Below are 27670 nucleotides of genomic sequence, written 5' to 3'. Positions count from 1 at the left end.
CGGGGCCCTTAGCAACTGCTAGCCCCCAAAAACGGGGCCCTTAGCGACTGCTAGCCCCCAAAAACGGGGCCCTTAGCGACTGCTAGCCCCCAAAAACGGGGCCCTTAGCGACTGCTAGCCCCCAAAAACGGGGCCCTTAGCGACTGCTAGCCCCCAAAAACGGGGCCCTTAGCGACTGCTAGCCCCCAAAAACGGGGCCCTTAGCGACTGCTAGCCCCCAAAAACGGGGCCCTTAGCGACTGCTAGCCCCCAAAAACGGGGCCCTTAGCGACTGCTAGCCCCAAAAACGGGGCCCTTAGCGACTGCTAGCCCCAAAAACGGGGCCCTTAGCGACTGCTAGCCCCGAAAACGGTTAATGTCAAAACACAATACTGTAGGAGAGAAAGGTCTTTACCTTTTCCTTCAGGATGTTATCCAGATTCTTCTGCAGTTCGCTGACTTGGCTCTCTGCCTTTAACAGTTTCTCAGTGCTGTCCAGCAGCTCCATCTCCAGACACCTACTTTCCTGAAGTTAGAGTGAGGGTCAACGTGAGAAGTGAGGGTCAACGTGAGAAGTGAGGGTCAACGTGAGAAGTGAGGGTCAACGTGAGAAGTGAGGGTCAACGTGAGAAGTGAGGGTCAACGTGAGAAGTGAGGGTTAACATGAGGGTCAACGTGAGAAGTGAGGGTCAACGTGAGAAGTGAGGGTCAACGTGAGAAGTGAGGGTCAACGTGAGAAGTGAGGGTTAACATGAGGGTCAACGTGAGAAGTGAGGGTTAACATGAGGGTCAACGTGAGAAGTGAGGGTCAACGTGAGAAGTGAGGGTCAACGTGAGAAGTGAGGGTCAACGTGAGAAGTGAGGGTCAACGTGAGAAGTGAGGGTCAACGTGAGAAGTGAGGGTCAACGTGAGAAGTGAGGGTCAACGTGAGAAGTGAGGGTCAACGTGAGAGTTAACTTGAAAAGTGAGGGTTAACGTGAGGGTTAACGTGAGGGTTAACGTGAGAAGTGAGGGTTAACGTGAGAAGTGAGGGTTAAGTGTGTGGGTTCAAATAAAATATGTATATTTTTTGTCACATATTTAGCAAACAACAGGTGTAGACTAACAGTGAAATGCTTCCTTACGGGCCTTTTGCCAACGATGGAAAGTTTTTAAAACATGCCACGGCTATATACAGGAAGTACCAGGTAACGCCACGGCTACATACAGGAAGTACCAGGTACTACCCCGGCTACATACAGGGAGTACCAGGTAACGCCACGGCTACATACAGGGAGTACCAGGTAACGCCCCGGCTACATACAGGGAGTACCAGGTAACGCCCCGGCTACATACAGGGAGTACCAGGTAACGCCCCGGCTACATACAGGGAGTACCAGGTAACGCCACGGCTACATACAGGGAGTACCAGGTAACGCCACGGCTACATACAGGGAGTACCAGGTAACGCCACGGCTACATACAGGAAGTACCAGGTAACGCCCCGGCTACATACAGGAAGTACCAGGTAACGCCCCGGCTACATACAGGAAGTACCAGGTAACGCCCCGGCTACATACAGGCAGTACCAGGTAACGCCCCGGCTACATACAGGCAGTACCAGGTAACGCCACAGCTATATACAGGAGGTACCGGTACTGAGTTGATGTGCAGGGGTACGCGGTAATTGAGGTAGATATGTACCGTTGAAGTCAGAAGTCTGTGTGTTAGTTACCGTGACAGTGAGTGAGTGAGAGGTGGTCTGTGTTAGTTACCGTGACAGTGAGTGAGTGAGTGGTGGTCAATGTGTTAATTACCTTGACAGTGAGTGAGAGGTGGTCAATGTGTTAGTTACCGTGACAGTGAGTGAGTGAGAGGTGGTCAATGTGTTAGTTACCGTGACAGTGAGTGAGTGAGAGGTGGTCTGTGTTAGTTACCGTGACAGTGAGTGAGTGAGAGGTGGTCAATGGGTTAGTTACCGTGACAGTGAGTGAGTGAGAGGTGGTCTGTGTTAGTTACCGTGACAGTGAGTGAGTGAGAGGTGGTCAATGTGTTAGTTACCGTGACAGTGAGTGAGTGAGAGGTGGTCTGTGTTAGTTACCGTGACAGTGAGTGAGTGGTGGTCAATGTGTTAATTACCGTGACAGTGAGTGAGAGGTGGTCTGTGTTAGTTACCGTGACAGTGAGTGAGTGAGAGGTGGTCAATGTGTTAGTTACCTTGACAGTGAGTGAGTGACAGGTGGTCTGTGTTAGTTACCGTGACAGTGAGTGAGTGAGAGGTGGTCTGTGTTAATTACCTTGACAGTGAGTGAGTGACAGGTGGTCTGTGTTAGTTACCGTGACAGTGAGTGAGAGGTGGTCTGTGTTAGTTACCGTGACAGTGAGTGAGTGAGAGGTGGTCAATGTGTTAGTTACCGTGACAGTGAGTGAGTGAGAGGCTGTCTGTGTTAGTTACCGTGACAGTGAGTGAGTGAGAGGCTGTCTGTGTTAGTTACCGTGACAGTGAGTGAGTGAGAGGCTGTCTGTGTTAGTTACCGTGACAGTGAGTGAGAAGTGGTCAATGTGTTAGTTACCGTGACAGTGAGTGAGTGAGAGGCTGTCTGTGTTAGTTACCGTGACAGTGAGTGAGTGACAGGTGGTCTGTGTTAGTTACCGTGACAGTGAGTGAGTGAGAGGTGGTCAATGTGTTAGTTACCGTGACAGTGAGTGAGTGAGAGGCTGTCTGTGTTAGTTACCGTGACAGTGAGTGAGAAGTGGTCAATGTGTTAGTTACCGTGACAGTGAGTGAGTGAGAGGCTGTCTGTGTTAGTTACCGTGACAGTGAGTGAGTGACAGGTGGTCTGTGTTAGTTACCGTGACAGTGAGTGAGTGAGAGGTGGTCAATGTGTTAGTTACCGTGACAGTGAGTGAGAGGTGGTCAATGTGTTAGTTACCGTGACAGTGAGTGAGAGGTGGTCAATGTGTTAGTTACCGTGACAGTGAGTGAGTGAGAGGCTGTCTGTGTTAGTTACCTTGACAGTGAGTGAGAGGTGGTCAATGTGTTAGTTACCGTGACAGTGAGTGAGTGAGAGGCTGTCTGTGTTAGTTACCGTGACAGTGAGTGAGAGGTGGTCAATGTGTTAGTTACCGTGACAGTGAGTGAGTGAGAGGTGGTCTGTGTTAGTTACCGTGACAGTGAGTGAGTGAGAGGTGGTCAATGTGTTAGTTACCGTGACAGTGAGTGAGAGGTGATCAATGTGTTAGTTACCGTGACAGTGAGTGAGTGAGAGGTGGTCAATGTGTTAGTTACCGTGACAGTGAGTGAGTGAGAGGTGGTCAATGTGTTAGTTACCGTGACAGTGAGTGAGTGAGAGGTGGTCTGTGTTAGTTACCGTGACAGTGAGAGGAGAGGTGATCAATGTGTTAGTTACCGTGACAGTGAGTGAGTGAGAGGTGGTCAATGTGTTAGTTACCGTGACAGTGAGAGGAGAGGTGGTCAATGTGTTAGTTACCGTGACAGTGAGTGAGAGGTGGTCTGTGTTAGTTACCGTGACAGTGAGTGAGTGAGAGGTGGTCAATGTGTTAGTTACCTTGACAGTGAGTGAGTGAGAGGTGGTCTGTGTTAGTTACCGTGACAGTGAGTGAGAGGTGGTCAATGTGTTAGTTACCGTGACAGTGAGTGAGAGGTGGTCAATGTGTTAGTTACCGTGACAGTGAGTGAGTGAGAGGTGGTCTCTGTTAGTTACCGTGACAGTGAGTGAGAGGTGGTCTGTGTTAGTTACCGTGACAGTGAGTGAGTGAGAGGTGGTCTGTGTTAGTTACCGTGACAGTGAGTGAGAGGTGGTCTGTGTTAGTTACCTTGACAGTGAGAGAGAGGTGATCTCTGAGGAAGGTCTCATCGTCTCTGATCTTCTCCATCTCTGCCTCCAGTTTCTCTTTCTGCTGCTGTATCTGGTCCATCTCTATAATGAGCTCTGACCTGACAGACACCAGCTTCTCCCTGTGTTCCTGCTCCAGCTTCCTGCAGAACAAACAGGGGAGGGAAAAACATTCCATTCCTTAGATTCCCAATTTATTTGATCATTTTTACCCCCTTTTTCGTAATTACGATCTTGTCTCATCGCTGCAGCTCGCCAACGGTTGAGGTTGAGGTCACGGAACATTACCTAAGGTTGAGGTCATTCATGCGTTCGATGGCAGAGTGATGCTCGTCCACCTCAGCAGCCAGCTGGGTTTTTAACTTCTCCGCTTTGTCCAGGTCAGAGCGAATCTTCTCTTTCTCTCTGCGTTCACGATCAACACGCTCACTGGGAGAGAAAAAAAACACGGAAGCTAATCAAAACACTATACAACCATTTAGAATGTTAGAAAACCGCGTGTTACATCATAACTGATCCCGAGGACAAATTCTCCCTGAGCTCACAATCAACACGCTCCAACATGGGTAAGTTAATCAAAAGATTTAGCTCCAACACTGATCTACGATTTTTAATGCTATGAACCTATGAGACAGAGAAACTGTTTTTATATTCCACTCAGATTAGGAGCAGCAGTGTAGATTTCTACGGGTCACAGTAAGCGTCTGATTAATGTGTATCTGTGTGGACATGTGTATTCCAGTAGGTTTATTGTTTATGACCACTAGGGTTGCAAAATTAACCATTAAAAATATTATTACCGCACTGTTGGAGCTAGGAACACAAGCATTTCACTACACCTGCGATAACATCTGCAAAAATGTGTGTGCGCGACCAATACACTTTGATTTAATTAGAAAATTCCGGTATTTTTCCCAAAATTAACAGGATTTCCAGAACTCGTTGGAGGAATCTGGATTTCCTGCATTTCCCCTCCTGATTATGGGAATTTTCCAATCGGGATTTCTAGAAAACCAGGACATTTTGGGGAAGTTACTGGCATTTTGCAAAAAATCTCCTCATTCTCACAGTAGGCATCTGATCTCAGCCTTAAAGCTGGCCAGTAGGCATCTGATCTCAGCCTTAAAGCTGGCCAGTAGGCATCTGATCTCAGCCTTAAAGCTGGCCAGTAGGCATCTCCTCATACTCAAAGTAGATATCTGATCTCAGCCTTAAAGCTGGCCAGTAGGCATCTGATCTCAGCCTTAAAGCTGGCCAGTAGGCATCTGATCTCAGCCTTAAAGCTGGCCAGTAGGCATCTGATCTCAGCCTTAAAGCTGGCCAGTAGGTATCTCCTCATACTCACAGTAGATATCTGATCTCAGCCTTAAAGCTGGCCAGTAGGCATCTGATCTCAGCCTTAAAGCTGGCCAGTAGGCATCTGATCTCAGCCTTAAAGCTGGCCAGTAGGCATCTGATCTCAGCCTTAAAGCTGGCCAGTAGGCATCTGATCTCAGCCTTAAAGCTGGCCAGTAGGCATCTCCTCATACTCACAGTAGATAACTGATCTCAGCCTTAAAGCTGGCCAGTAGGTATCTGATCTCAGGCTTAAAGCTGGCCAGTGGGTATCTGATCTCGGCCTTAAAGCTGGCCAATAGGTATCTCCTCATACTCACAGTAGATATCTGATCTCAGCCTTAAAGCTGGCCAGTAGATATCTGATCTCAGCCTTAAAGCTGGCCAGTAGGCATCTGATCTCAGCCTTAAAGCTGGCCAGTAGGCATCTGATCTCAGCCTTAAAGCTGGCCAGTAGGCATCTCCTCATACTCACAGTAGATAACTGATCTCAGCCTTAAAGCTGGCCAGTAGGTATCTGATCTCAGGCTTAAAGCTGGCCAGTGGGTATCTGATCTCGGCCTTAAAGCTGGCCAATAGGTATCTCCTCATACTCACAGTAGATATCTGATCTCAGCCTTAAAGCTGGCCAGTAGATATCTGATCTCAGCCTTAAAGCTGGCCAGTGGGTATCTGATCTCAGCCTTAAAGCTGGCCAATAGGTATCTCCTCATACTCACAGTAGATATCTGATCTCAGCCTTAAAGCTGGCCAGTAGGTATCTGATCTCAGGCTTAAAGCTGGCCAGTGGGTATCTGATCTCGGCCTTAAAGCTGGCCAGTAGGTATCTCCTCATACTCACAGTAGATATCTGATCACAGCCTTAAAGCTGGCCAGTAGATATCTGATCTCAGCCTTAAAGCTGGCCAGTGGGTATCTGATCTCAGCCTTAAAGCTGGCCAGTGGGTATCTGATCTCAGCCTTAAAGCTGGCCAGTGGGTATCTGATCTCAGCCTTAAAGCTGGCCAGTAGGCATCTGATCTCAGCCTTAAAGCTGACCAGTGGGTATCTGATCTCAGCCTTAAAGCTGGCCAGTAGGTATCTCCTCATACTCACAGTAGATATCTGATCTCAGCCTTAAAGCTGACCAGTGGGTATCTGATCTCAGCCTTAAAGCTGGCCAGTGGGTATCTGATCTCAGCCTTAAAGCTGGCCAGTGGGTATCTGATCTCAGCCTTAAAGCTGGCCAGTGGGTATCTGATCTCAGCCTTAAAGCTGGCCAGTGGGTATCTGATCTCAGCCTTAAAGCTGGCCAGTAGGTTTCTCCTCATACTCACAGTAGATATCTGATCTCAGCCTTAAAGCTGGCCAGTAGATATCTGATCTCAGCCTTAAAGCTGGCCAGTAGGTATCTCCTCATACTCACAGTAGATATCTGATCTCAGCCTTAAAGCTGAAAAGTAGGTATCTCCTCATACTCACAGTAGATATCTGATCTCAGCCTTAAAGCTGGCCAGTAGATATCTGATCTCAGCCTTAAAGCTGGCCAGTAGGTGTCTCCTCATACTCACAGTAGATATCTGATCTCAGCCTTAAAGCTGGCCAGTGCAGCCTGGTGGATCCCATTCTTAGTCACGAGGAGCTCGTTCTCCAGAGCCACAGTCAGCTCACGGAGGTTCACTTTGCCCTCCAGGTCAAAATCCAAGGCCTACAGAACATACATAACTCAGTGTCAACATATCAAGCCCTCGAAATAGGGGATAAAAATAAACACACTCAAGTGTAAATAAAACAACAACCTCGACTCAAGTGTGGGAAGGAGATGGGACACCATTACGTTCCAAACAGAGCATTATGGGTAGTGTAGTATATCATACAGACCAGGCAACTGTAAACCCCGCCCATCCAGCATTCCAGGTAGACTTAAGGAAACACTCAGTGTTTACATACAGACTAACTATTTCAACAGAGCTCCGATAGGATAAATAAAATGGTGTGACCTGTAGTATCTCAGGGCTGTTCTCAATGCCTTCCTCCATCCAGGCATCCAGGACGTCCTCAGCAGGAGCGGACCCTGTCCCATCGTCCAGAGCAGAGAACAGACACATCCTGATGGTGCTGGTCATACAGCTGGTCCTACGGCCCGTCTCATCAAACGGCTGCCAGGATGGACAGGGACAGAAGAGGAAGGTTAAAGTGTCTAATAAACATTGATTTGTTAATTTGTGTGTTCGTTCATGAGTGACTCAAAACAGGAAATTTTAATATTTCCTCCACAAAACGTTTTTTTTTTTTTTTTTTTTTAAGTAGACAAGAGTTTGAAAGAAATCCCCAAACTATGTTAACCAGAGGCAAGTGCATCTATATACATATGGCTTTGATGGTACAGTAGCCATGTCAGGATAAAACATGGATTAGAAGGCCTTATTAAAACATAGTTTATTGTACTGCAGATCCATGGTTAAAAACATATTGTGATGTTTCAGTCAGAGAAGTTCAGACAGAGGCTACAACATGGGAATTAGACCTGAGATGAGTTTCACTGTAGGGAAGTGTAGTTTCACCTGTGAGGAGTGTAGTCTTTTCAGCTGTCTGTAAGGTGTGGAGGCAGACGGGGTAGGGGGCTTGGCGTGGTTCAGAACCCAGGAAGTAAATGCCTGCACGCTCATGATCCCGTCACCACTTAGAACCTGGAGGACATCCTCCGTCACCTGGAGACAAAACAACGATCAGAAATATTTCCCAGCATCTACTCAGACTCTCAAACCTCCACTTTGAGTACGTCCAAAATAACACCCTATTCCCCTCCATTATAGGGAATAGGATGCCATTTCATACCCTTTCCCCTTGGCGCTCCACCATATTACTATCACCTTACAGATCTGCTAACATGGAAGGGGTTAGGGCCAACGGGAAGGGGTTAGGGCCAACGGGAAGGGGTTAGGGCCAACGGGAAGGGGTTAGGGCCAACGGGAAGGGGTTAGGGCCAACGGGAAGGGGTTAGGGCCAACGGGAAGGGGTTAGGGCCAACGGGAAGGGGTTAGGGCCAACGGGAAGGGGTTAGGGCCAACGGGAAGGGGTAGGGCCAACGGGAAGGGTTAGGGCCAACGGGAAGGGTTAGGGCCAACGGGAAGGGTTAGGGCCAACGGGAAGGGTTAGGGCCAACGGGAAGGGTTAGGGCCAACGGGAAGGGGTTAGGGCCAACGGGAAGGGGTTAGGGCCAACGGGAAGGGTTAGGGCCAACGGGAAGGGTTAGGGCCAACGGGAAGGGTTAGGGCCAACGGGAAGGGTTAGGGCCAACGGGAAGGGTTAGGGCCAACGGGAAGGGTTAGGGCCAACGGGAAGGGTTAGGGCCAACGGGAAGGGTTAGGGCCAACGGGAAGGGTTAGGGCCAACGGGAAGGGTTAGGGCCAACGGGAAGGGTTAGGGCCAACGGGAAGGGTTAGGGCCAACGGGAAGGGTTAGGGCCAACGGGAAGGGTTAGGGCCAACGGGAAGGGTTAGGGCCAACGGGAAGGGTTAGGGCCAACGGGAAGGGTTAGGGCCAACGGGAAGGGTTAGGGCCAACGGGAAGGGTTAGGGCCAACGGGAAGGGTTAGGGCCAACGGGAAGGGTTAGGGCCAACAGGAAGGGTTAGGGAGTGAATTGAGACCGTCAGTCTCTTCCCTCACCTCCAAAGCAAAACGGGTTGAATCCAAAATGCCACCCCATTCCCCATCTAATGCACTATAAGAAATGGGGGTGCCATTTTGGACATTTTGGTCTCTTTCCTCACCTCCAGGTCCAGGTGGTTACAGAGAGCCAGTAGCTCATGGTGGCTGGCACATCCGTCCCAGGGCATAGCCAGCTCTTCACAGGCCTGTTGTAACCTCTCCTCCAGGCGGTCTGACAGGGGCACTGTGGAGCCCCGCGGGGTAGAGGGGTCATCCGGGTTCCACAGGTGCAGCTGGCCTACAGACAGACATTTTAAGATTGACCATAGTACAACAGACTCGCCTTAAGACCGTGGCTCCTATAAGGAACAGAGGCCCTTGACAAAATGTCCTCCGTCTCTCTCCTATGATCAGTGTTGTGGTCAATTCTACTTGAAATTGGAAGTGACCATCTGGGATAACTGGGTATCTATTGAAGATAATAAGTATGACATCTTTCCACTCACCATCTGCCTCATACTCGTCCGTACTGCTTTCATGAGCGTTCCAGCGCTGTGGAAGAAACATAACGTTACGCAAATTACTCATGAACTCAAATCAACACTTTAAAAACACGCAGACAAGACCACCCACTTTCTCATGTGCAAGTCAGGTTGAGAGAAGATGGGTGGGGGTTGCTGCAGGGTGGGGTCAGGGTGTGTGTGTGTGTGTGTGTGTATATATAGGGGTTGGTGTGTGTGTGTCCAACGAAAAGGACAACAGAGCTATTGGGACGGCACGGACCCCTCTGAAGGTCAAAGGTGAGGCCAAAGATGGTGATCATATCGGAGAATTAAAGAGAGAACGATCCATGTTGACAGAGATGACTCAAACCCTCACTTCTCCTACCGTTTCTCTCTTCTATTTGTATAAGGACACTGCTCCAAGAGAGCCAACATTACCAACAAAAATTAAGATAGACTTTAAAAATGTATAAATAGCAGGACATTTTTTTTTAAAGCCAAATCATAAAAATGGGTTGTTATAGGCCTCCCGGGTGGCGCAGTGGTCTAGGGCACTGCATCGCAGTGCCAACTGCGCCCCCAGAGTCTCTGGGTTCGCCCCCAGGCTCTGTCGCAGCCGGCCGCGACCAGGAGGTCCGTGGGGCGACGCACAATTGGGCTAGCGTCGTCCGGGTTAGGGAGGGTTTGGCCGGTAGGGATTTCCTTGTCTCATCGCGCTCCAGCGACTCCTGTGGCGGGCTGGGCGCAGTGCGCGCTAACCAAGGGGGCCAGGTGCACGGTGTTTCCTCCGACACATAGGTGCGGCTGGCTTCCGGGTTGGAGGCGCGCTGTGTTAAAGAAGCAGTGCGGCTTGGTTGGGTTGTGCCTCGGAGGACGCATGGCTTTCGACCTTCGTCTCTCCCGAGCCCGTACGGGAGTTGTAGCGATGAGACAAGATAGTAATTACTAGCGATTGGATACCACGAAAATTGGGGAGAAAATTTATAATAAAAAATAAAAAAATGGGTTGTTATAATACACATGATAAACAGAATACTAATTTCCACGTTTCATATTTAGTGTTAGTCTGGTCCTAAGTGTGAGATAGGAAACAGGTTACTGGAGCATAGTGATCTATTGTGCTGCAGCCCAGGCCAGTATACAGGCGTCTATTGTCTGGGAGGGAACCACAGTGTAGGAATGAAGAACAGATGGGTCTCTACAACTCTTTATTCTATCACTGGGGAGGCTCATTGTTCCTCTGTCAGACCCCCCCCCCCCCCCCCCAAAATAACCTCCCAAATCAGGCAGAGCCCCCTGACCCCGTCCCCTGACCCCGTCCCCTGGTGCACCAGGCTGGACAGTATTCAACACAACCCAGGCTGTGTTCCAAATGGCATCCTATTTCCTGTCAAATCAAACTTTATTAGTCACATGCGCCGAATACAACAAGTATTACCGTGAAATGCTTACTTACAAGCCCTTAACAGTGCAGTTCCAGAAAGAGTTAAGAAAATATTTACGAAAATAAAATAAAAAAATAAAAAGTAACAATAAAATAACAATAACGAGGCTATATACAGGGGGTACCAGGACCGAGTTAGTCGAGGTAATTGAGGTAATATGTACATGTAGTTAGGGGTCAATGCAAATAGTCTGGGTAGCCATTTGATTAAGTGTTCAGGAGTCTTATGGCTTGGGGGTAGAAGCTGTTTAGAAGCCTCTTGGACCTAGACTTGGTGCTTCGGTACCGCTTGCTGTGCGGTACCAGAGAGAACAGTCTATTGACTTGGGTGGCTGGAGTCTGGCAATTTCTTTCCTCTGACATCACTTGGTATAGAAGTCCTGGATGGCAGGAAGCTTGGCCCCAGTGATGTACTGGGCCGTACGCACTACCCTCTGTAGTGCCTTGCGGTCGGAGGCCGAGCAGTTGCCATACCAGGCAGTGATGCAACCAGTCAGGATACTCTCGATGGTGCAGCTGTAGGACTGAGGATCTGAGGGCCCGTGCCAAATCTTTTCAGTCCCGAGGGAGAATAGGTGTTGTCGTGCCTTCATGGCTGTCTTGGTGTGTTTGGACCATGATAGTTTGTTGTTTGGACCCGCTCCATTACAGCCCCATCAATGAGAATGGGGGCGTGCTCGGTCCTCCTTTTCCTGTAGGCCACGATCAGCTCCTTTGTCTTGATCACGATGAGGGAGAGGTTGTTGTCCTGGCGCCACATGGTCAGGTCTCTGACCTCCTCCCTATAGGCCGTCTCCATGTTTGTAGGTGATCAGGCCTATCACTGTTGTGTCATCAGCAAAATTAATGATGGTGTTGGAGTCGTGTTTAGCCACTCAGTCGTGGGTGAACAGGGAGACCAGGAGGGGACTAAGGACACATGTTGAGGATCAGCGTGGCAGATGTGTTGCTACCTACCCTCACCACCTGGGGGTGGCCTGTCAGGAAGTCCAGGACCCAGTTGAAGAGGGAAGTGTTTAGTCCCAGGGTCCTTAATTTAGTGATGAGCTTTGAGGGCACTATGGTGTTGAACGCTGAGCTGTAGTCAATGAACAGCATTCTCACGTAGGTGTTCCTTTTGTTCAGGTGAGAAAGGGCAGTGTGGAGTGCAATAGAGACTGCATCATCTGTGGATCTGTTGAGGCGGAATGCAAATTGGAGTGGGTCTAAGGTTTCTGGGATGATGGTGTTGATGTGAGCCATGACCAGCCTTTCAAAGCACTTCATGGCTACAGACGTGAGTGCTACGGGTCGATAGTCCTTTAGGCAGGTTACCTTGGTGTTCTTGGGCACAGGCACTATGGTGGTCTGCATAAAACATGCTGGTATTATAGATTCGGACAGGGAGAGGTTGAAAATGTCAGTGAAGACACTTGCTAGTTGGTCAGCGCATGCTTGCAGTACACGTCCTGGTAATCCGTCTGGCCCTGCGGCCTTGTGAATGTTGACCTTTCTAAAAGGTCTTACTCACATCGGCTGCGGAGAGCGTGATCACACAGTCTTCAGGTACAGCTGGTGCTCTCATGCATGTTTCAGTGTTATTTGCCTCGAAGCATGCATAGATATAGTTTAGCTCATCTGGTAGGCTCGTGTCACTGGGCAGCCCTCGGCTGGGCTTCCCTTTGTAGTCTAATGGTTTGCAGGCCCTGCCACATCCGAGGGGCATCAGAGCCGGTGTAGTACGACTCAATCTTAGTCCGTTATTGACGCTTTGCCTGTTTGATGGTTCGTCGGAGGGCATAGCGGGATTTCTTATAAGCTTCCGGGTTAGAGTCCCGCTCCTTGAAAGTAGCAGCTCTACCCTTTAGCTCAGTGCTGATGCTGCCTGTAATCCATGGTTTCTGGTTGGGATATGTACGTACGGTCACTGTGGGGACGACATCATCGATGCACTTATTGATGAAGCCAGTGACAGATGTGGTGTACTCCTCAATGCCATTGGAGGAATCCCGGAACATATTCCAGTCTGTAGCTTAGCATCTGCTTCATCTGACCACTTTTTTATTGATCGAGTCACTGGTGCTTCCTGCTTTAATTTTTGCTTGTAAGCAGGAAGATGGAATTATGGTCAGATTTGCCAAATGGAGGGTAAGGGAGAGCTTTGTATGCATCTCTGAGTGTGGAGTATAGCTGGTCCAGAGTTATTTTCCCTCTGGTTGCACATTTAACATGCTAATAGAAATTTTGTAAAACTGATTTAAGGTTCCCTGCATTAAAGTCCCTGGCTACTAGCGTTGTGTGTTCGAGGTGAAAGGACAACCGAAGCCCAATGATCCTACTCATACAACTTTCCCATTTGCAAAATGGGGTGACAGTACTTAAATAATAAACTTTATGAATTGAAACTGAGGTGATGATTCAGAATATTAATTCACTCATCCATGTATGCATTCATTCTCAATAGGCAAGTTTTTACCTCACGTTTCCTCGGTACAGTGGAGTCATGGTCCTCTGGCTCCTGCTGCCCTGTAGCCTCTGAGCTCACCACCTCTGAGAAGTCTGCGATGGTCTCGATGAACTCTGGTGTAGAGCGCCGGCCATAGCGTTTACTACCCCGCACAAACTTAGCTTGGACTGGTGGGTCTGTTGAGAAGATGATAATGGTTCATAAGAATAAAATCCAAATTCTAAAATGTCAAAACCTAGCGATTGTCTCCAGTCACTTCTCCAAAAGTAATTAAAAAATAAAAATTGCGCTCAGTTGGAACGAAAACCCTGATTGGAAAACAGAGCAATGTTAATTTAGGCAGCTATTTTATACTTAGTTTTAGTCTTTATTCTGAGTCATAGTTTAGTTATTATCAGTTGACAAAAATACTGGACAATTTTAGTTTAAGTCACATTTTAGTCAGTGCATTTTCCCCCTTACTTTCATCATGTGCTCCTTCAGATAGCCTTGCCCAACTAACCCTAATATCTCCTCATATACCTTAGCTGGCAACATTAATTAACCGTATAGGATATAAAACCTACAGCTTAAACAATTTAGCTCTGATTTTCTCCCCATCAGAACTGGGGGGGGGGGGGGGGGGGGGGGGGTAAACAGTGATTTCCTGGAAAATGAGTTGTCCAAAAATGCCAGATATATTACTGTACTTCTACTATTCAGCAAAAAGCATTTGTTTTTTTTTCCAATCTGAAAAACTTGCTATTGCCAACTGCAAAAGAGGAATAGCAGCGTAACATGGCAAAAAAAGTGCTGCAAAAAAAATGACCTATATAAAAGCAAACATCAAAAAAGACATTGTAACACATGAACCTGAGTTAGAAACAACTGAAGTGTCCTGGCTGCGCATCCGTTCAATAGAGAGACAGAGACGAGTGATTGAAGTGACCAGGAGATGTGTGTGTGTGCGCATGTGTGGGAGAGCGCCAGATCAAACCAACCGCGGCGCAACAGAAAGACGTTCAAAATCGGCCAATGAGAGGATTAAATATTCTGCGTGCATGCTTATGATTGAACAAAAGATTAAAAAAATGCGCTTCATGTCAAATTGAATGTCCATTTGTCTCATCTAGAGAATTCTAACTAAAATTATGTCATTTGTTTTGTTTTTTCCCACGACGTCTCGTTATCGTTGATAGTTTGTCAGGAAAAGTATTTTGTCAGAGTTATTGTTGACATAATTAACACTGAAACCCGAGGTGAATGTTTTCACTTTCATTTTGACACCAACTGTGACTCATCAGAACACATTAGCTCAATTGACAGGAATTTGAAGCGCAGTCATATTTTATAAAAGGTAGAGCGATTACCTGGTCCAAAACGTTGACAAAGACTGACTGATTGCGAACTCTTTGGCATCCTATTGGCACTTCAGAAAGTATTCACACCCCTTGACATTTTCCACATTTTGTTGTGTTGCAGCCTGAATTTAAAAACGGATTAAATTGAGATTTTGTATCACTGGCCTAAACACACAACCCCCTAATGTCAAAGTGGAATTGTGTTTTCCGAATTTCTTTACAAATGAATTATAAATCAAAGCTGAAATGTGTTGAGTCAGGTCTTTATGACATACAGTACCTTCAGAAAGTAGTCACACCCCTTGACTTTTTTCCCACGGTGTTGTTGTTGGTGAAGGCAAAACTTAAAATGGATTAAATTGAGATTAAATGAAGTGTCACACAATACCCCATAATGTCAAAGTGGAAATGTATTTTTTACAAATGAATAAAAAATAAAAAGCTCAAATGTCTTGATTCAATAAGTATTCAAGCCCTTCGTTAAGGCAAGCCTAAATACGTTCAGGAGTAAAACTTTGCTGAACAAGTCACATGGACTCACTGTGTGCAATAAATAGTGTTTAACATGATTTTTTAATGACTACCTCATCTCTGTAACCCACACATACAATTATCTGTAAGGTCCCTCAGTCCAGCATTGAATTTCAAACACAGATTCAACCACAAAGACCAGAGAGGTTTTCCAATGCCTCAGTCAGTTGGTAGTTCATGACCCATGATGCATTTGGCTTTGCGCCTGAGTATGTTGGAACTACTACTGATGCCTTTATGGTCGTCGCGGTTAGTATTACATTGAACCCTCGTCAAGGTTAATATTGTATAGCATCTTGCTATTTTGTCCAGAAATACAACTGTATTCATTCCTTACCCACGATGCATTTGGCTATTGTGCCTCAGTTTGATGGATCTACTACCGATGCCTAGCTAGCTGGCATGGCAAGTATTATAAATAGTGTTAATTGCATTGCTATTCATTACAGAAACACAACTATCTGTAACCAAATTGGATTGGTAACTTCACTCCTCAGCTTGAAATGCCTCCACCCGTGGCGGCGCCATCAAAATTAGTAGCTTACCTAGCTAAGGCATTGGTCAAGAGGGCGGTGGCGTGTATTTGGGAGACGGGTGAATAACAGTAAATGGTTTATGAGTGAGGAAGCTATACTGTTGATCAAGCACATCGGCGTCGGTCACATTCACTCCTTCCTTACTGTTATGTTCCTTCCTTATATAATGACAACCCGGGGCGTAGGTTTAACTACTTTTAATGAACATATACTTCAGCTATAATACTCCATGGTTTAGCCATGCAAGGCATTCTTTAACCATCTCCCGCGCCCACATAGCCTGCTGGGTAACGTAATCTAAATGTTATTAACACATAACACACTTACCCGGCTGTGGCGGTGCACATGTTGCCTCCTGACTGGACGGTGCTGCTGTAGTCGTCGACAACACCAGAATTAAAGCATTCTTGAACTGGTCAAAATCAACCTGCAACACAAATTCCACAATGAAACAGTCTTCCTGAATGTAAGGGTGGTAGCAAGGGTCAAATCCTAACGTCCACTTCAGCGGATGAGTATTACCTAGTCGTTACGTCAACGGGACACCAACTATGTGAACAAGATGGTTGCTCAACAAGTAGAAACATTACTCAGATAATAACATATTGGTCTGGAAATTCATAACATTGATTTGAATCCTGGATGACATGTCTAAGGGGGGGGTGGAACGAGGGAGGACACACGTCTGAAGCAGCAGCTGTTGGCCCTGTGCCAATAGATATGGAGATTCTCTTTGTGGTCCGTCGCCAGGCAGATGACTGCTGGCTATAGTGGGGGTTTCCTTCCTGGCTTTATTGTTGAGGGGTACTCTGGTCCTTTATTGTTGAGGGGTACCCTGGTGTTTGGGTCAGCCATCATCGCTTCCCTGCTTCTGCTGACCCCCCCCCCCTCCCTCCCTTCAGTCCCCACATGCTTACCAACACACGGACGTTGACCACCCTTCCATCCCTACCAGGAAAGTCATATGCCAGATTTGGGTAGGTGGTTATGAGTAATGTAGGTTTATTTGGATGAATCCACCCACAGATGCATAGAAACTTCTAGGTTATATAGATGTTGTTGAGCAGATACAGTATATGAAGTACACACTACCATTAAAATAATTGGAGGAATAATCAAGAAGGCTTGTTTTATTTTGATCAGACATGAAGAATATGCTATAACAAAAATAAACAAAAAATCCACATGTATCTAGATTTAAAGGTCCAGTGTACTCAAAAACTTGATTTTCCTGTGTTTTGTATGTATGTGTTTCCACACTATGACGTTGGAATAATATTACCCGTTTGAAAAAAAACTGACATTTCAGCCTGTTTTGGTGGGAGTTACAGGCCTTCCATGGTGACATCACCAGGCTGTAAATTAGTTAATAGACCAATAAGAACGAGTTCAGAACCTCAAAGACAATAACAGCAATTTTTTCCTTTTCCCCATCCCCACTCAGACCACTCCTAGACAGTCTAGCAAATGTATTATTTGAAAAATGTCTCTTAGCTAAGATTGAAAACAATCTAAAATTACAGTAAAGTACTTAATTGTTACCCAGAAATGAAAAACAGCTGCATGAGACCATTAACCAATGGCCTTCCTACTTCAGCCTTAACAAAGCAAGAGGGCCATTTCCCTCATCAGGCACCCTCTCAAACTGACACACTTCTATTGGGAATGTTGATTGGCCTGGTTGTCATGACAACAGACACCTGGGGATGAGGAGGTCAATGACAGGGTCTAATTTTGCTCTAAAACAGGACAGCTAACAAAGCACAAGGAGACTGGCCCTGGCTGGCTGGCTGGCTCCCTGGCTCCCTGGCTGGCTGGCTGGCTGGCTCCCTGGCTGGCTGGCTGGCTCCCTGGCTGGCTGGCTCCCTGGCTGGCTGGCTCCCTGGCTGGCTGGCTCCCTGGCTGGCTGGCTGGCTGGCTCCCTGGCTGGCTCCCTGGCTGGCTCCCTGGCTGGCTGGCTGGCTCCCTGGCTGGCTGGCTGGCTCCCTGGCTGGCTCCCTGGCTGGCTGGCTGGCTCCCTGGCTGGCTGGCTGGCTCCCTGGCTGGCTGGCTGGCTCCCTGGCTGGCTGGCTGGCTCCCTGGCTGGCTGGCTGGCTCCCTGGCTGGCTGGCTGGCTCCCTGGCTGGCTGGCTGGCTCCCTGGCTGGCTGGCTGGCTCCCTGGCTGGCTGGCTGGCTCCCTGGCTGGCTGGCTGGCTCCCTGGCTGGCTGGCTGGCTCCCTGGCTGGCTGGCTGGCTCCCTGGCTGGCTGGCTGGCTGGCTCCCTGGCTGGCTGGCTGGCTCCCTGGCTGGCTGGCTGGCTCCCTGGCTGGCTGGCTCCCTGGCTGGCTGGCTCCCTGGCTGGCTGGCTGGCTGGCTGGCTCCATGCCTGGCTGGCTGGCTCCATGCCTGGCTGGCTGGCTCCATGCCTGGCTGGCTGGCTGGCTCCCTGGCTGGCTAAACAAAGACCTGGAGGCTGTATAAAGAGTTCAGAGCTGCTGTCTGAGGACAGAGTAGAGCTTGTATCCCACTAAAAACACAAGGGCTAAATAAAACTAAATTCACCTCATTTGCCCCCTGTACTTTAGGCTTGTGATTCTACAGAGTCTAAGGGAAAGAAACACTGTCTACCTCACTCTCCATCCAACAGCTAGATTACCCTGAGCTGTGGCTGGTGCAGAGGGTTGACCCTGCCAGTAAAACACTAACTTAAGGCTGAGAATATCCAGAGTTTCCAGGTTCTGTTCATTAGTGAACACAATAGCGTTTCTTATTGGACACTTTGTGGCAGCCCCTCCTTGTTTCAGTCCGTTTGGTGCCTAATGAACAGGCTCAGGTGTAGGGCTTACCCTGTCAGTGAGTCGGTCCTGGTTCTGCAGCAGGGCATGTAGCAGTGCTGGTGTGGCATCCTCCAGGTGCAGGGCCTGGCACAGGCCAGATAGCTCCTCGGGGCACAGCAACCCGGCGCCACTGGTGTCGAAACTCTCAAAGACCTCCTTCAGACGCTCCTCGTACTGATCCTGCTGGCCGTCATCCATCCCATAGGACAGCACCCTGCCCTGGAGACAGAGTTAGAACAGTTATAGGACAGCACCCTGCCCTGGACAGAGTTAGCACAGTTATAGGACAGCACCCTGCCCTGGAAAGAGTTAGCACAGTTATAGTACAGCACCCTGCCCTGGAGACAGAGTTAGCACAGTTATAGGACAGTTACAGGACAGCACCCTGCCCTGGAGACAGGGTTAGCACAGTTATAGGACAGTTATAGGACAGCACCCTGCCCTGGACAGAGTTAGCACAGTTATAGGACAGCACCCTGCCCTGGACAGAGTTAGAACAGTTATAGGACAGCACCCTGCCCTGGAGACAGTTAGCACAGTTATAGGACAGCACCCTGCCCTGGACACAGTTAGCACAGTTATAGTACAGCACCCTGCCCTGGAGACAGTTAGCACAGTTATAGGACAGCACCCTACCTGGACAGAGTTAGCACAGTTATAGTACAGCACCCTGCCCTGGAGACAGAGTTAGCACAGTTATAGGACAGTTACAGGACAGCACCCTGCCCTGGAGACAGGGTTAGCACAGTTATAGGACAGTTATAGGACAGCACCCTGCCCTGGACAGAGTTAGCACAGTTATAGGACAGCACCCTGCCCTGGACAGAGTTAGTACAGTTATAGGACAGCACCCTGCCCTGGAGACAGAGTTAGTACAGTTATAGGACAGCACCCTGCCCTGGAGACAGACAGGTAAAGATAGAGACATGGTTAGAACAGACACACAGGTAAAGATAGAGACCCGGTTAGAACAGACAGCACCCTGCCCTGGAGACAAAGACTGCTACTACGTTGATATTATTTCCAGACCACCAGGTCCAAACAGCACCTCCCCCTCCACCCAGTCTAACCAGAACCTCCCCCTCCACCCAGTCTAACCAGAACCTCCCCCTCCACCCAGTCTAACCAGAACCTCCCCCTCCACCCAGTCTAACCAGAACCTCCCCCTCCACCCAGCCTAACCAGAACCTCCCCCTCCACCCAGCCTAACCAGAACCTCCCCCTCCACCCAGCCTAACCAGAACCTCCCCCTCCACCCAGCCTAACCAGAACCTCCCCCTCCACCCAGCCTAACCAGAACCTCCCCCTCCACCCAGCCTAACCAGAACCTCCCCCTCCACCCAGCCTAACCAGAACCTCCCCCTCCACCCAGCCTAACCAGAACCTCCCCCTCCACCCAGCCTAACCAGAACCTCCCCCTCCACCCAGCCTAACCAGAACCTCCCCCTCCACCCAGCCTAACCAGAACCTCCCCCTCCACCCAGCCTAACCAGAACCTCCCCCTCCACCCAGCCTAACCAGAACCTCCCCCTCCACCCAGCCTAACCAGAACCTCCCCCTCCACCCAGCCTAACCAGAACCTCCCCCTCCACCCAGCCTAACCAGAACCTCCCCCTCCACCCAGTCTAACCAGAACCTCCCCCTCCACCCAGTCTAACCAGAACCTCCCCCTCCACCCAGTCTAACCAAAACCTCCCCTCCACCCAGTCTAACCAGAACCTCCCCTCCACCCAGTCTAACCAGAACCTCCCCTCCACCCAGTCTAACCAGAACCTCCCCTCCACCCAGTCTAACCAGAACCTCCCCTCCACCCAGTCTAACCAGAACCTCCCCTCCACCCAGTCTAACCAGAACCTCCCCTCCACCCAGTCTAACCAGAACCTCCCCTCCACCCAGTCTAACCAGAACCTCCCCTCCACCCAGTCTAACCAGAACCTCCCCTCCACCCAGTCTAACCAGAACCTCCCCTCCACCCAGTCTAACCAGAACCTCCCCTCCAGCCTGTACCTGCTGCTGGGATGTTGATCTACTGCCACTACACAGCGTCATCATGTGGTTGAGAGGAAAGTAATCCAAATCAGCCTTACTAGATGGCAAAACCAGGGCCGCAACCCAAATCCCTATATAGTGCACTACTTTGGACCAGGGCCCATAGGGCATAGTATACAAATTTAAAAAACTTTATTTAAAAACAGGTTATTTCATCTGTATCAGGATTATGCTCAGACAGCTTTAACTGAAGTCGAGACAGACAACAACAAAATCAAAAAGACACATCTGTTTAAAAATCATAGACTCAATATCAATATAGATAATGGACTAATGGTCACAAAAATCCGACCAAGTCCATTTCAATCATGTCAGACAAAGGAAGCATCACACACACACACACACACACACACACACACACACACTGTAGATAGACTACCACCATAACCAGCTGCTCGTTGTCATAGTGACATCGTTATGGTACTTCATATAAAGTGTGTATTAGCCAGGTGTCCCCCTCCTCCTAGACCGGGGCTACCCACCCATTCAACTCAAAAGACAATGGGCTGTCCAAACCCCATAGTCAGTATTCAGCTTCTGCAAGTCTCAGCAGCGAATCTCATTCAAGCGAACCATGCCGTTAGCTTTAGATTAGCATTAAGGTCAGAAGATCACACATTAATCCCATACCCCAGCTAGTCAGCTACCCCCATAACATCACAGTAAAAAACACACCACAAAGACCAGGGGCCTGTATCCACAGAGTGTCCCAGAGTAAAAGTTCTGATCTAGGATCTGTCCATATACCCCTCATTCATTCTGATCTAGGATCTGTCCATATACCCCTCATTCATTCTGATCTAGGATCTGTCCATATACCCTCATTCATTCTGATCTAGGATCTGTCCATATACCCTCATTCATTCTGATCTAGGATCTGTCCATATACCCTCATTCATTCTGATCTAGGATCTGTCCATATACCCTCATTCATTCTGATCTAGGATCTGTCCATATACCCCTCATTCATTCTGATCTAGGATCTGTCCATATACCCCTCATTCATTCTGATCTAGGATCTGTCCATATACCCCTCATTCATTCTGATCTAGGATCTGTCCATATACCCCTCATTCATTCTGATCTAGGATCTGTCCATATACCCCTCATTCATTCTGATCTAGGATCTGTCCATATACCCCTCATTCATTCTGATCTAGGATCTGTCCATATACCCCTAATTCATTCTGATCTAGGATCTGTCCATATACCCCTCATTCATTCTGATCTAGGATCTGTCCATATACCCCTCATTCATTCTGATCTAGGATCTGTCCATATACCCCTAATTCATTCTGATCTAGGATCTGTCCATATACCCCTAATTCATTCTGATCTAGGATCTGTCCATACACCCTCCTTCATTCTGATCTAAAAGGCTAAACTGATCCTAGATCAGCACTTCTACTCTGAGACACTTTGTGGATGCGAACCCAGACTTGACACTTTACTTCAATGGATTCCTTTACAACCTCAACAACTACTGTCTTTAGATGTTTCTAGTAGGCACCAAGAGGTCAGTAAAATAGACTTGTAGGTCAATAAGGTCCTTGGTTGTATCCCTGCAGTGGGTCATTGTGGCTGTAGATTGACAGAATCAGGACCAAGGCAGAGCAGACTGGAGCAGGGGGAACCATAACAGGTTTTAATCTCCCTTCCGGGAGGGCTACAAAGCCCTCAAGCAGAAACAGGAAACAGGAATCATCCGTGGTAAGAACTGTTCAACATTTAGTCTGACCGTTCAGAATCTATGCTTCAGGTCTGTTTTGATCAAGCAGACTGGGAAATGTTCCGGGTCACCTCTGGGAATAGTATCGACGTAAACACTGACTGGTTTACCAGGAAGAGGATGTTGTTCCTACTATGACGATTAGAACTCATCCAAACCAAAAAAACGTGGATAGATGGCGATATTTGCGAAAAACTGAAAGTGCAAACCACAGAATTTAACCGGGGCAAGGTGACTCGGAACAAGGACATGTACAAACAGACAAGATATGACGTTTGTGACCCAGAGTAACAGTTGCACATAAACTTATTTAAGCATGCGTTATTGTTTCAGATAGGTCTAACCAAGTAGACACACACAGCTCTCACAAAAAGGTCTACTAGTATCATTTCAATGTAAATGATTTACATTGTCACCAGGGCCAGTCTTCATTAAACAACATCTGTGTGTTGATTGAACATATCCATGGCAACAGGCGCAACAAGCCCTCAGCACAAGGCCAGTACAAACAGGGGCAACAAGCCCTCAGCACAAGGCCAGTACAAACAGGGGCAACAAGCCCTCAGCACAAGGCCAGTACAAACAGGGGCAACAAGCCCTCAGCACAAGGCCAGTACAAACAGGGGCAACAAGCCCTCAGCACAAGGCCAGTACAAACAGGGGCAACAAGCCCTCAGCACAAGGCCAGTACAAACAGGGGCAACAAGCCCTCAGCACAAGGCCAGTACAAACAGGGGCAACAAGCCCTCAGCACAAGGCCAGTACAAACAGGGGCAACAAGCCCTCAGCACAAGGCCAGTACAAACAGGGGCAACAAGCCCTCAGCACAAGGCCAGTACAAACAGGGGCAACAAGCGCTCAGCACAAGGCCAGTACAAACAGGGGCAACAAGCGCTCAGCACAAGGCCAGTACAAACAGGGGCAACAAGCCCTCAGCACAAGGCCAGTACAAACAGGGGCAACAAGCCCTCAGCACAAGGCCAGTACAAACAGATGTATAACATAACACAACCTAGAGCATAATACCCAAGTAATTAAATGTAAGAAGTGACTGTTTCATAGGTATACCATGGCGTGGCAGGTAGCCTAGTGGTTAGAGTGTAGGGGCGGCAGGTAGCCTAGTGGTTAGAGTGTAGGGGCGGCAGGTAGCCTAGTGGTTAGAATGTAGGGGCGTCAGGTAGCCTAGTGGTTAGAGTGTAGCCTAGTGGTTAGAGTGTAGGGGCGGCAAGTAGCCTAGTGGTTAGAGTGTAGGGGCGGCAGGTAGCCTAGTGGTTAGAGTGTAGCCTAGTGGTTAGAGTGTAGGGGCGGCAGGTAGCCTAGTGGTTAGAGTGTAGGGGCGGCAAGTAGCCTAGTGGTTAGAGTGTAGGGGCGGCAGGTAGCCTAGTGGTTAGAGTGTAGGGGCGGCAGGTAGCGTAGTGGTTAGAGTGTAGGGGCGGCAGGTAGCCTAGTGGTTAGAGCGCTGGACTAGTAACCGAAAGGATGTAAGATCGAATCCCCGAGCTGACAAGGTAAAACTGTCCCTAGGCCGTCATTGAAAATAAGAATTTGTTATTAACTGACTTGCCTAGTTAAATAAATATTTTTTTTAAAACTACACTATCATGTGAGCGTTAAACTGAACGGTGAATGTTGCCAAAACAAAATTACCATGCTCTGATAAGACTGTCATTATAATACAATTACAGGAAGTAGCGAAATTAAACTAATCTACCTTCTAATATGACCCATCCAGGAGACTACTTGACCAAAAGTATGTGGACACCTGCTCGTTGAACATCTCATTCCAAAAACATGGGCGTTAATTTGGAGTTGGTCCCCCCTTTGCTGCTATAACAGCCTCCACTCTTCTGGGAAGGCTTTCCACTAGATGTTTGAACATTGCTGCAGGGACTTGCTTCCATTCAGTCACAAGAGCATTTGTGAGGTCGGGCACTGATGTTGGGCTATTAGGCCTGGCTCGCTATGGGCGTTCTAATTCATCCCCAAAATCATCCCAAATGTGTTCGATGAAGTTGAGGTCAGGGCTCTGTGCAGGCCAGTCAAGTTCTTCCACATTGACCTCTATGAACCATTTCTGTATGGACCTCATTTTGTGCACGGAAGCATTGTCATGCTGAAACAGGAAAATGCCTTCCAAAACTGTTTCAACAAAGCACAGAATTGTCTAGAATGTCATTGTATGCCGTAGCGTTAAGATTTCCCTTCACTGGAACTAAGGGGCCCGAACCATGAAAAACATCCCCAGACCATTATTCCTCCTCCACCAAACTTTACAGTTGGCAATATGCATTAGGGCAGGTAGCGTTCTCCTAGCATCCACCTAACCCAGATTCGTCCGTCAGACAGCCAGATAGGTGAAGCGTGATTCATCACTTCAGAGAACATGTTTCCACTGCCTCAGTCCAATGGCGGCGAGGTTTACACCACACCAGCAGACACTTGGCATTGCGTATGGTGCATCAAAGCTGCGACCGAGAGACTGAAAAACAGCTTCTATCTCAAGGCCATCAGACTGTTAAACAGCCACCACTTTGCTTATATTTGAGTGCATTAGGTAGTTGTTGTGGAATTGTTAGATGACGTTAGATATGCGGCACTGTCAAAACTAGAAGCACAAGCATTGCTACACTCGCATTAACATCTGCTAACCATGTGACCATTAACATCTGCTAACCATGTGACCATTAACATCTGCTAACCATGTGACCATTAACATCTGCTAACCATGTGATCATTAACATCTGCTAACCATGTGATCATTAACATCTGCTAACCATGTGACCATTAACATCTGCTAACCATGTGACCATTAACATCTGCTAACCATGTGACCAATAACATCTGCTAACCATGTGACCAATAACATCTGCTAACCATGTGACCAATAACATCTGCTAACCATGTGTATGTGACCAATAACATCTGCTAACCGTGTGTATATGACCAATAACCGTGTGTATATGACCAATAACATCTGCTAACCGTGTGTATATGACCAATAACATCTGCTAACAATGTGTATATGACCAATAACATCTGCTAACCGTGTGTATATGACAAATAATATCTGCTAACCATGTGTATATGACCAATAACATCTGCTAACCATGTGTATATGACCAATAACATCTGCTAACCATGTGTATGTGACCAATAACATCTGCTAACCATGTGTATATGACCAATAACATCTGCTAACCATGTGTATGTGACCAATAACATCTGCTAACCATGTGTATATGACCAATAACATCTGCTAACCATGTGTATGTGACCAATAACCATGTATGTGACCAATAACATCTGCTAACCCTGTGTATGTGACCAATAACATCTGCTAACCATGTGCATGTGACCAATAACATCTGCTAACCCTGTGAGCAATAACATCTGCTAACCATGTGTATGTGACCAATAACCATGTGTATGTGACCAATAACATCTGCTAACCGTGTGTACGTGACCAATAACATCTGCTAACCGTGTGTACGTGACCAATAACATCTGCTAACCGTGTGTACGTGACCAATAACATCTGCTAACCGTGTGTACGTGACCAATAACATCTGCTAACCGTGTGCATGTGACCAATAACATCTGATGGTGATGTTAGGCTTGTGTGCAGCCACTCAGCCACGGAAACCCACTTTCACGATGCTCCTGACGAACAGTTCTCTTGCTTCGAGGCAGTTTGGAACTTGATAGTGAGTGTTGCAACCGAGGACAGATGATTTTTACGCGCTACATGTGGCCTACCACTTCACGGCTGAGCCATTGTTGCACCTAGACATTTCCACTTCAAAATAACAGCCCTTACAGTTGACCGCGGCAGCTCTAGCAGGGCATCCGAAGACCTTGCCACGTTGAAAAAGTGTCACTGAGCTCTTCAGTAACGCCATTCTACTGCCAGTGTTGGTCTATGGAGATTGCATGGCTGTGCGCTCGATTTTATACACCGGTCAACAACGGGTGTGGCTGAAGTAGCCAAATCCACAAATTTGAAGGGCGCCATTCTACTGCCAGTGTTGGTCTGTGGAGATTGCATGGCTGTGTGCTCGATTTTATACACCGGTCAACAACGGGTGTGGCTGAAGTAGCCGAATCCACAAATTTGAAGGGCGCCATTCTACTGCCAGTGTTGGTCTATGGAGATTGCATGGCTGTGTGCTCGATTTTATACACCGGTCAACAACGGGTGTGGCTGAAGTAGCCGAATCCACAAATTTGAAGGGCGCCATTCTACTGCCAGTGTTGGTCTATGGAGATTGCATGGCTGTGTGCTCGATTTTATACACCGGTCAACAACGGGTGTGGCTGAAGTAGCCGAATCCACAAATTTAAAGGGGTGTCCACATACTTTTGTGTATGTACACGCACACTCTACTTTCCCTGGGGATTTAGCGAAGGTCAAAGGACAGAGAGCCAAATGATCCATGCAGTGACTCGCTTTCATTAACATGTTGCAACAAAGTAACCAGACTAAATTCTGCTTGTTACCTTGTTCAAAACGTGACGATTGGAACATCGATACATTGTAACGAGGCACGCACGACTGGCGCATTTCTGTCTTAGATACTTTTTTTGTGACGATAATTTCTTTGGAAAAGTCTAACAGTTTAGTAATGTCGATTTGCAGGCAAGGAAAATAGGGTTGAAGAAAGCGAAAAACGGGGCGCTGCATGAAGAACATGTTGAAATGTCTTCGGAGGCGTGTAAGAACTAAACCACACCGTTTCATTTGTATTACCTTTTTTTTTGGGGGGGGGGGGGTCGTTGCCTACAAGCCTGGTAGGTAATGAAGTTGACATGTTTTGAAATAATAGATATGTTAAAAATTGCTACAGACTTACCCACAGCAACTCCACTGACTCGGAGGATGCCTTTTCCTCCTCTCTGGTCGTGTTTTAGGGAGCCCGCTACAAAAGTTTCCCAACAACGTTCTGTCTGTGCTATTTTGTCCCCCCCCTCAAAAAACTTTAGGAAACTTGATGATTAAACTTCTTGTTTTGGGGTGGCGTGTCACGATTGGCCTACTTTAATTATTATTTCGTTGTCAAAAACGGTTTGTTCTTGTTCAGTACGCTAAAATGCCTTCTGCATCCTGCTGCCTCTCCTTTCAGATTTTGAAACGCTCTTCAGGGAGGAAGGGTTGGTGACGCGTTGAAATGCACTCGAGTCGTACGGATGTAGTCATTGGTAGATTCTCAATATGACGTGATTCAGTCATTGGTAGATTCTCAATACGACGTGATTCAGTCATTGGGAGAATCTCAATTGAACACTCTTCGCGTCCTCTCTCATCTCAATTACATTCAAAGGCTTTATTGGCATGGGAAAACAAAACCCGTTAAATAGATAATAAACAAAGTGAACTAAAGAATAAAAAAGGGTACAGTAAACATTACACAAAACGTTTCAAAAGAATAGAGACATTGCAAATGTCATATTATGGCTATGTACAGTGTTGTAATGGTGTGTAAAATAGGTCCCGCC

At 47.7% G+C, this 27670-nt stretch overlaps 1 protein-coding gene across 2 annotated transcripts in view; it reads right to left on the bottom strand.

Moving 5' to 3' along the window:
- Positions 1 to 27323, bottom strand: part of LOC129813248 (ninein-like) — a 54592-nt gene extending 27269 nt beyond the window's left edge. For both annotated transcript variants that reach the window (XM_055865547.1, XM_055865548.1), the window contains exons 1-12: positions 27028 to 27323; positions 18409 to 18618; positions 15910 to 16009; positions 13185 to 13351; positions 9289 to 9334; positions 8905 to 9080; positions 7695 to 7841; positions 7131 to 7289; positions 6702 to 6838; positions 4105 to 4245; positions 3797 to 3959; positions 395 to 505 (exon numbers count right to left, since the gene is read on the bottom strand). In XM_055865547.1, the coding sequence (XP_055721522.1) occupies positions 395 to 505; positions 3797 to 3959; positions 4105 to 4245; positions 6702 to 6838; positions 7131 to 7289; positions 7695 to 7841; positions 8905 to 9080; positions 9289 to 9334; positions 13185 to 13351; positions 15910 to 16009; positions 18409 to 18597 (1536 nt within the window). In that variant the 5' untranslated portion in view covers positions 18598 to 18618; positions 27028 to 27323. The remainder of the gene's footprint in view (positions 1 to 394; positions 506 to 3796; positions 3960 to 4104; positions 4246 to 6701; positions 6839 to 7130; positions 7290 to 7694; positions 7842 to 8904; positions 9081 to 9288; positions 9335 to 13184; positions 13352 to 15909; positions 16010 to 18408; positions 18619 to 27027) is intronic.
- Positions 27324 to 27670: the final 347 nt, after the last annotated feature.

The sequence above is a fragment of the Salvelinus fontinalis genome, chromosome 16 (genome assembly GCF_029448725.1).
Source record: "Salvelinus fontinalis isolate EN_2023a chromosome 16, ASM2944872v1, whole genome shotgun sequence".
Taxonomy (NCBI): domain Eukaryota; kingdom Metazoa; phylum Chordata; class Actinopteri; order Salmoniformes; family Salmonidae; genus Salvelinus; species Salvelinus fontinalis.
Note: the sequence above shows the minus strand (reverse complement) of the source record. Positions and strands in the feature narration are given on the sequence as shown.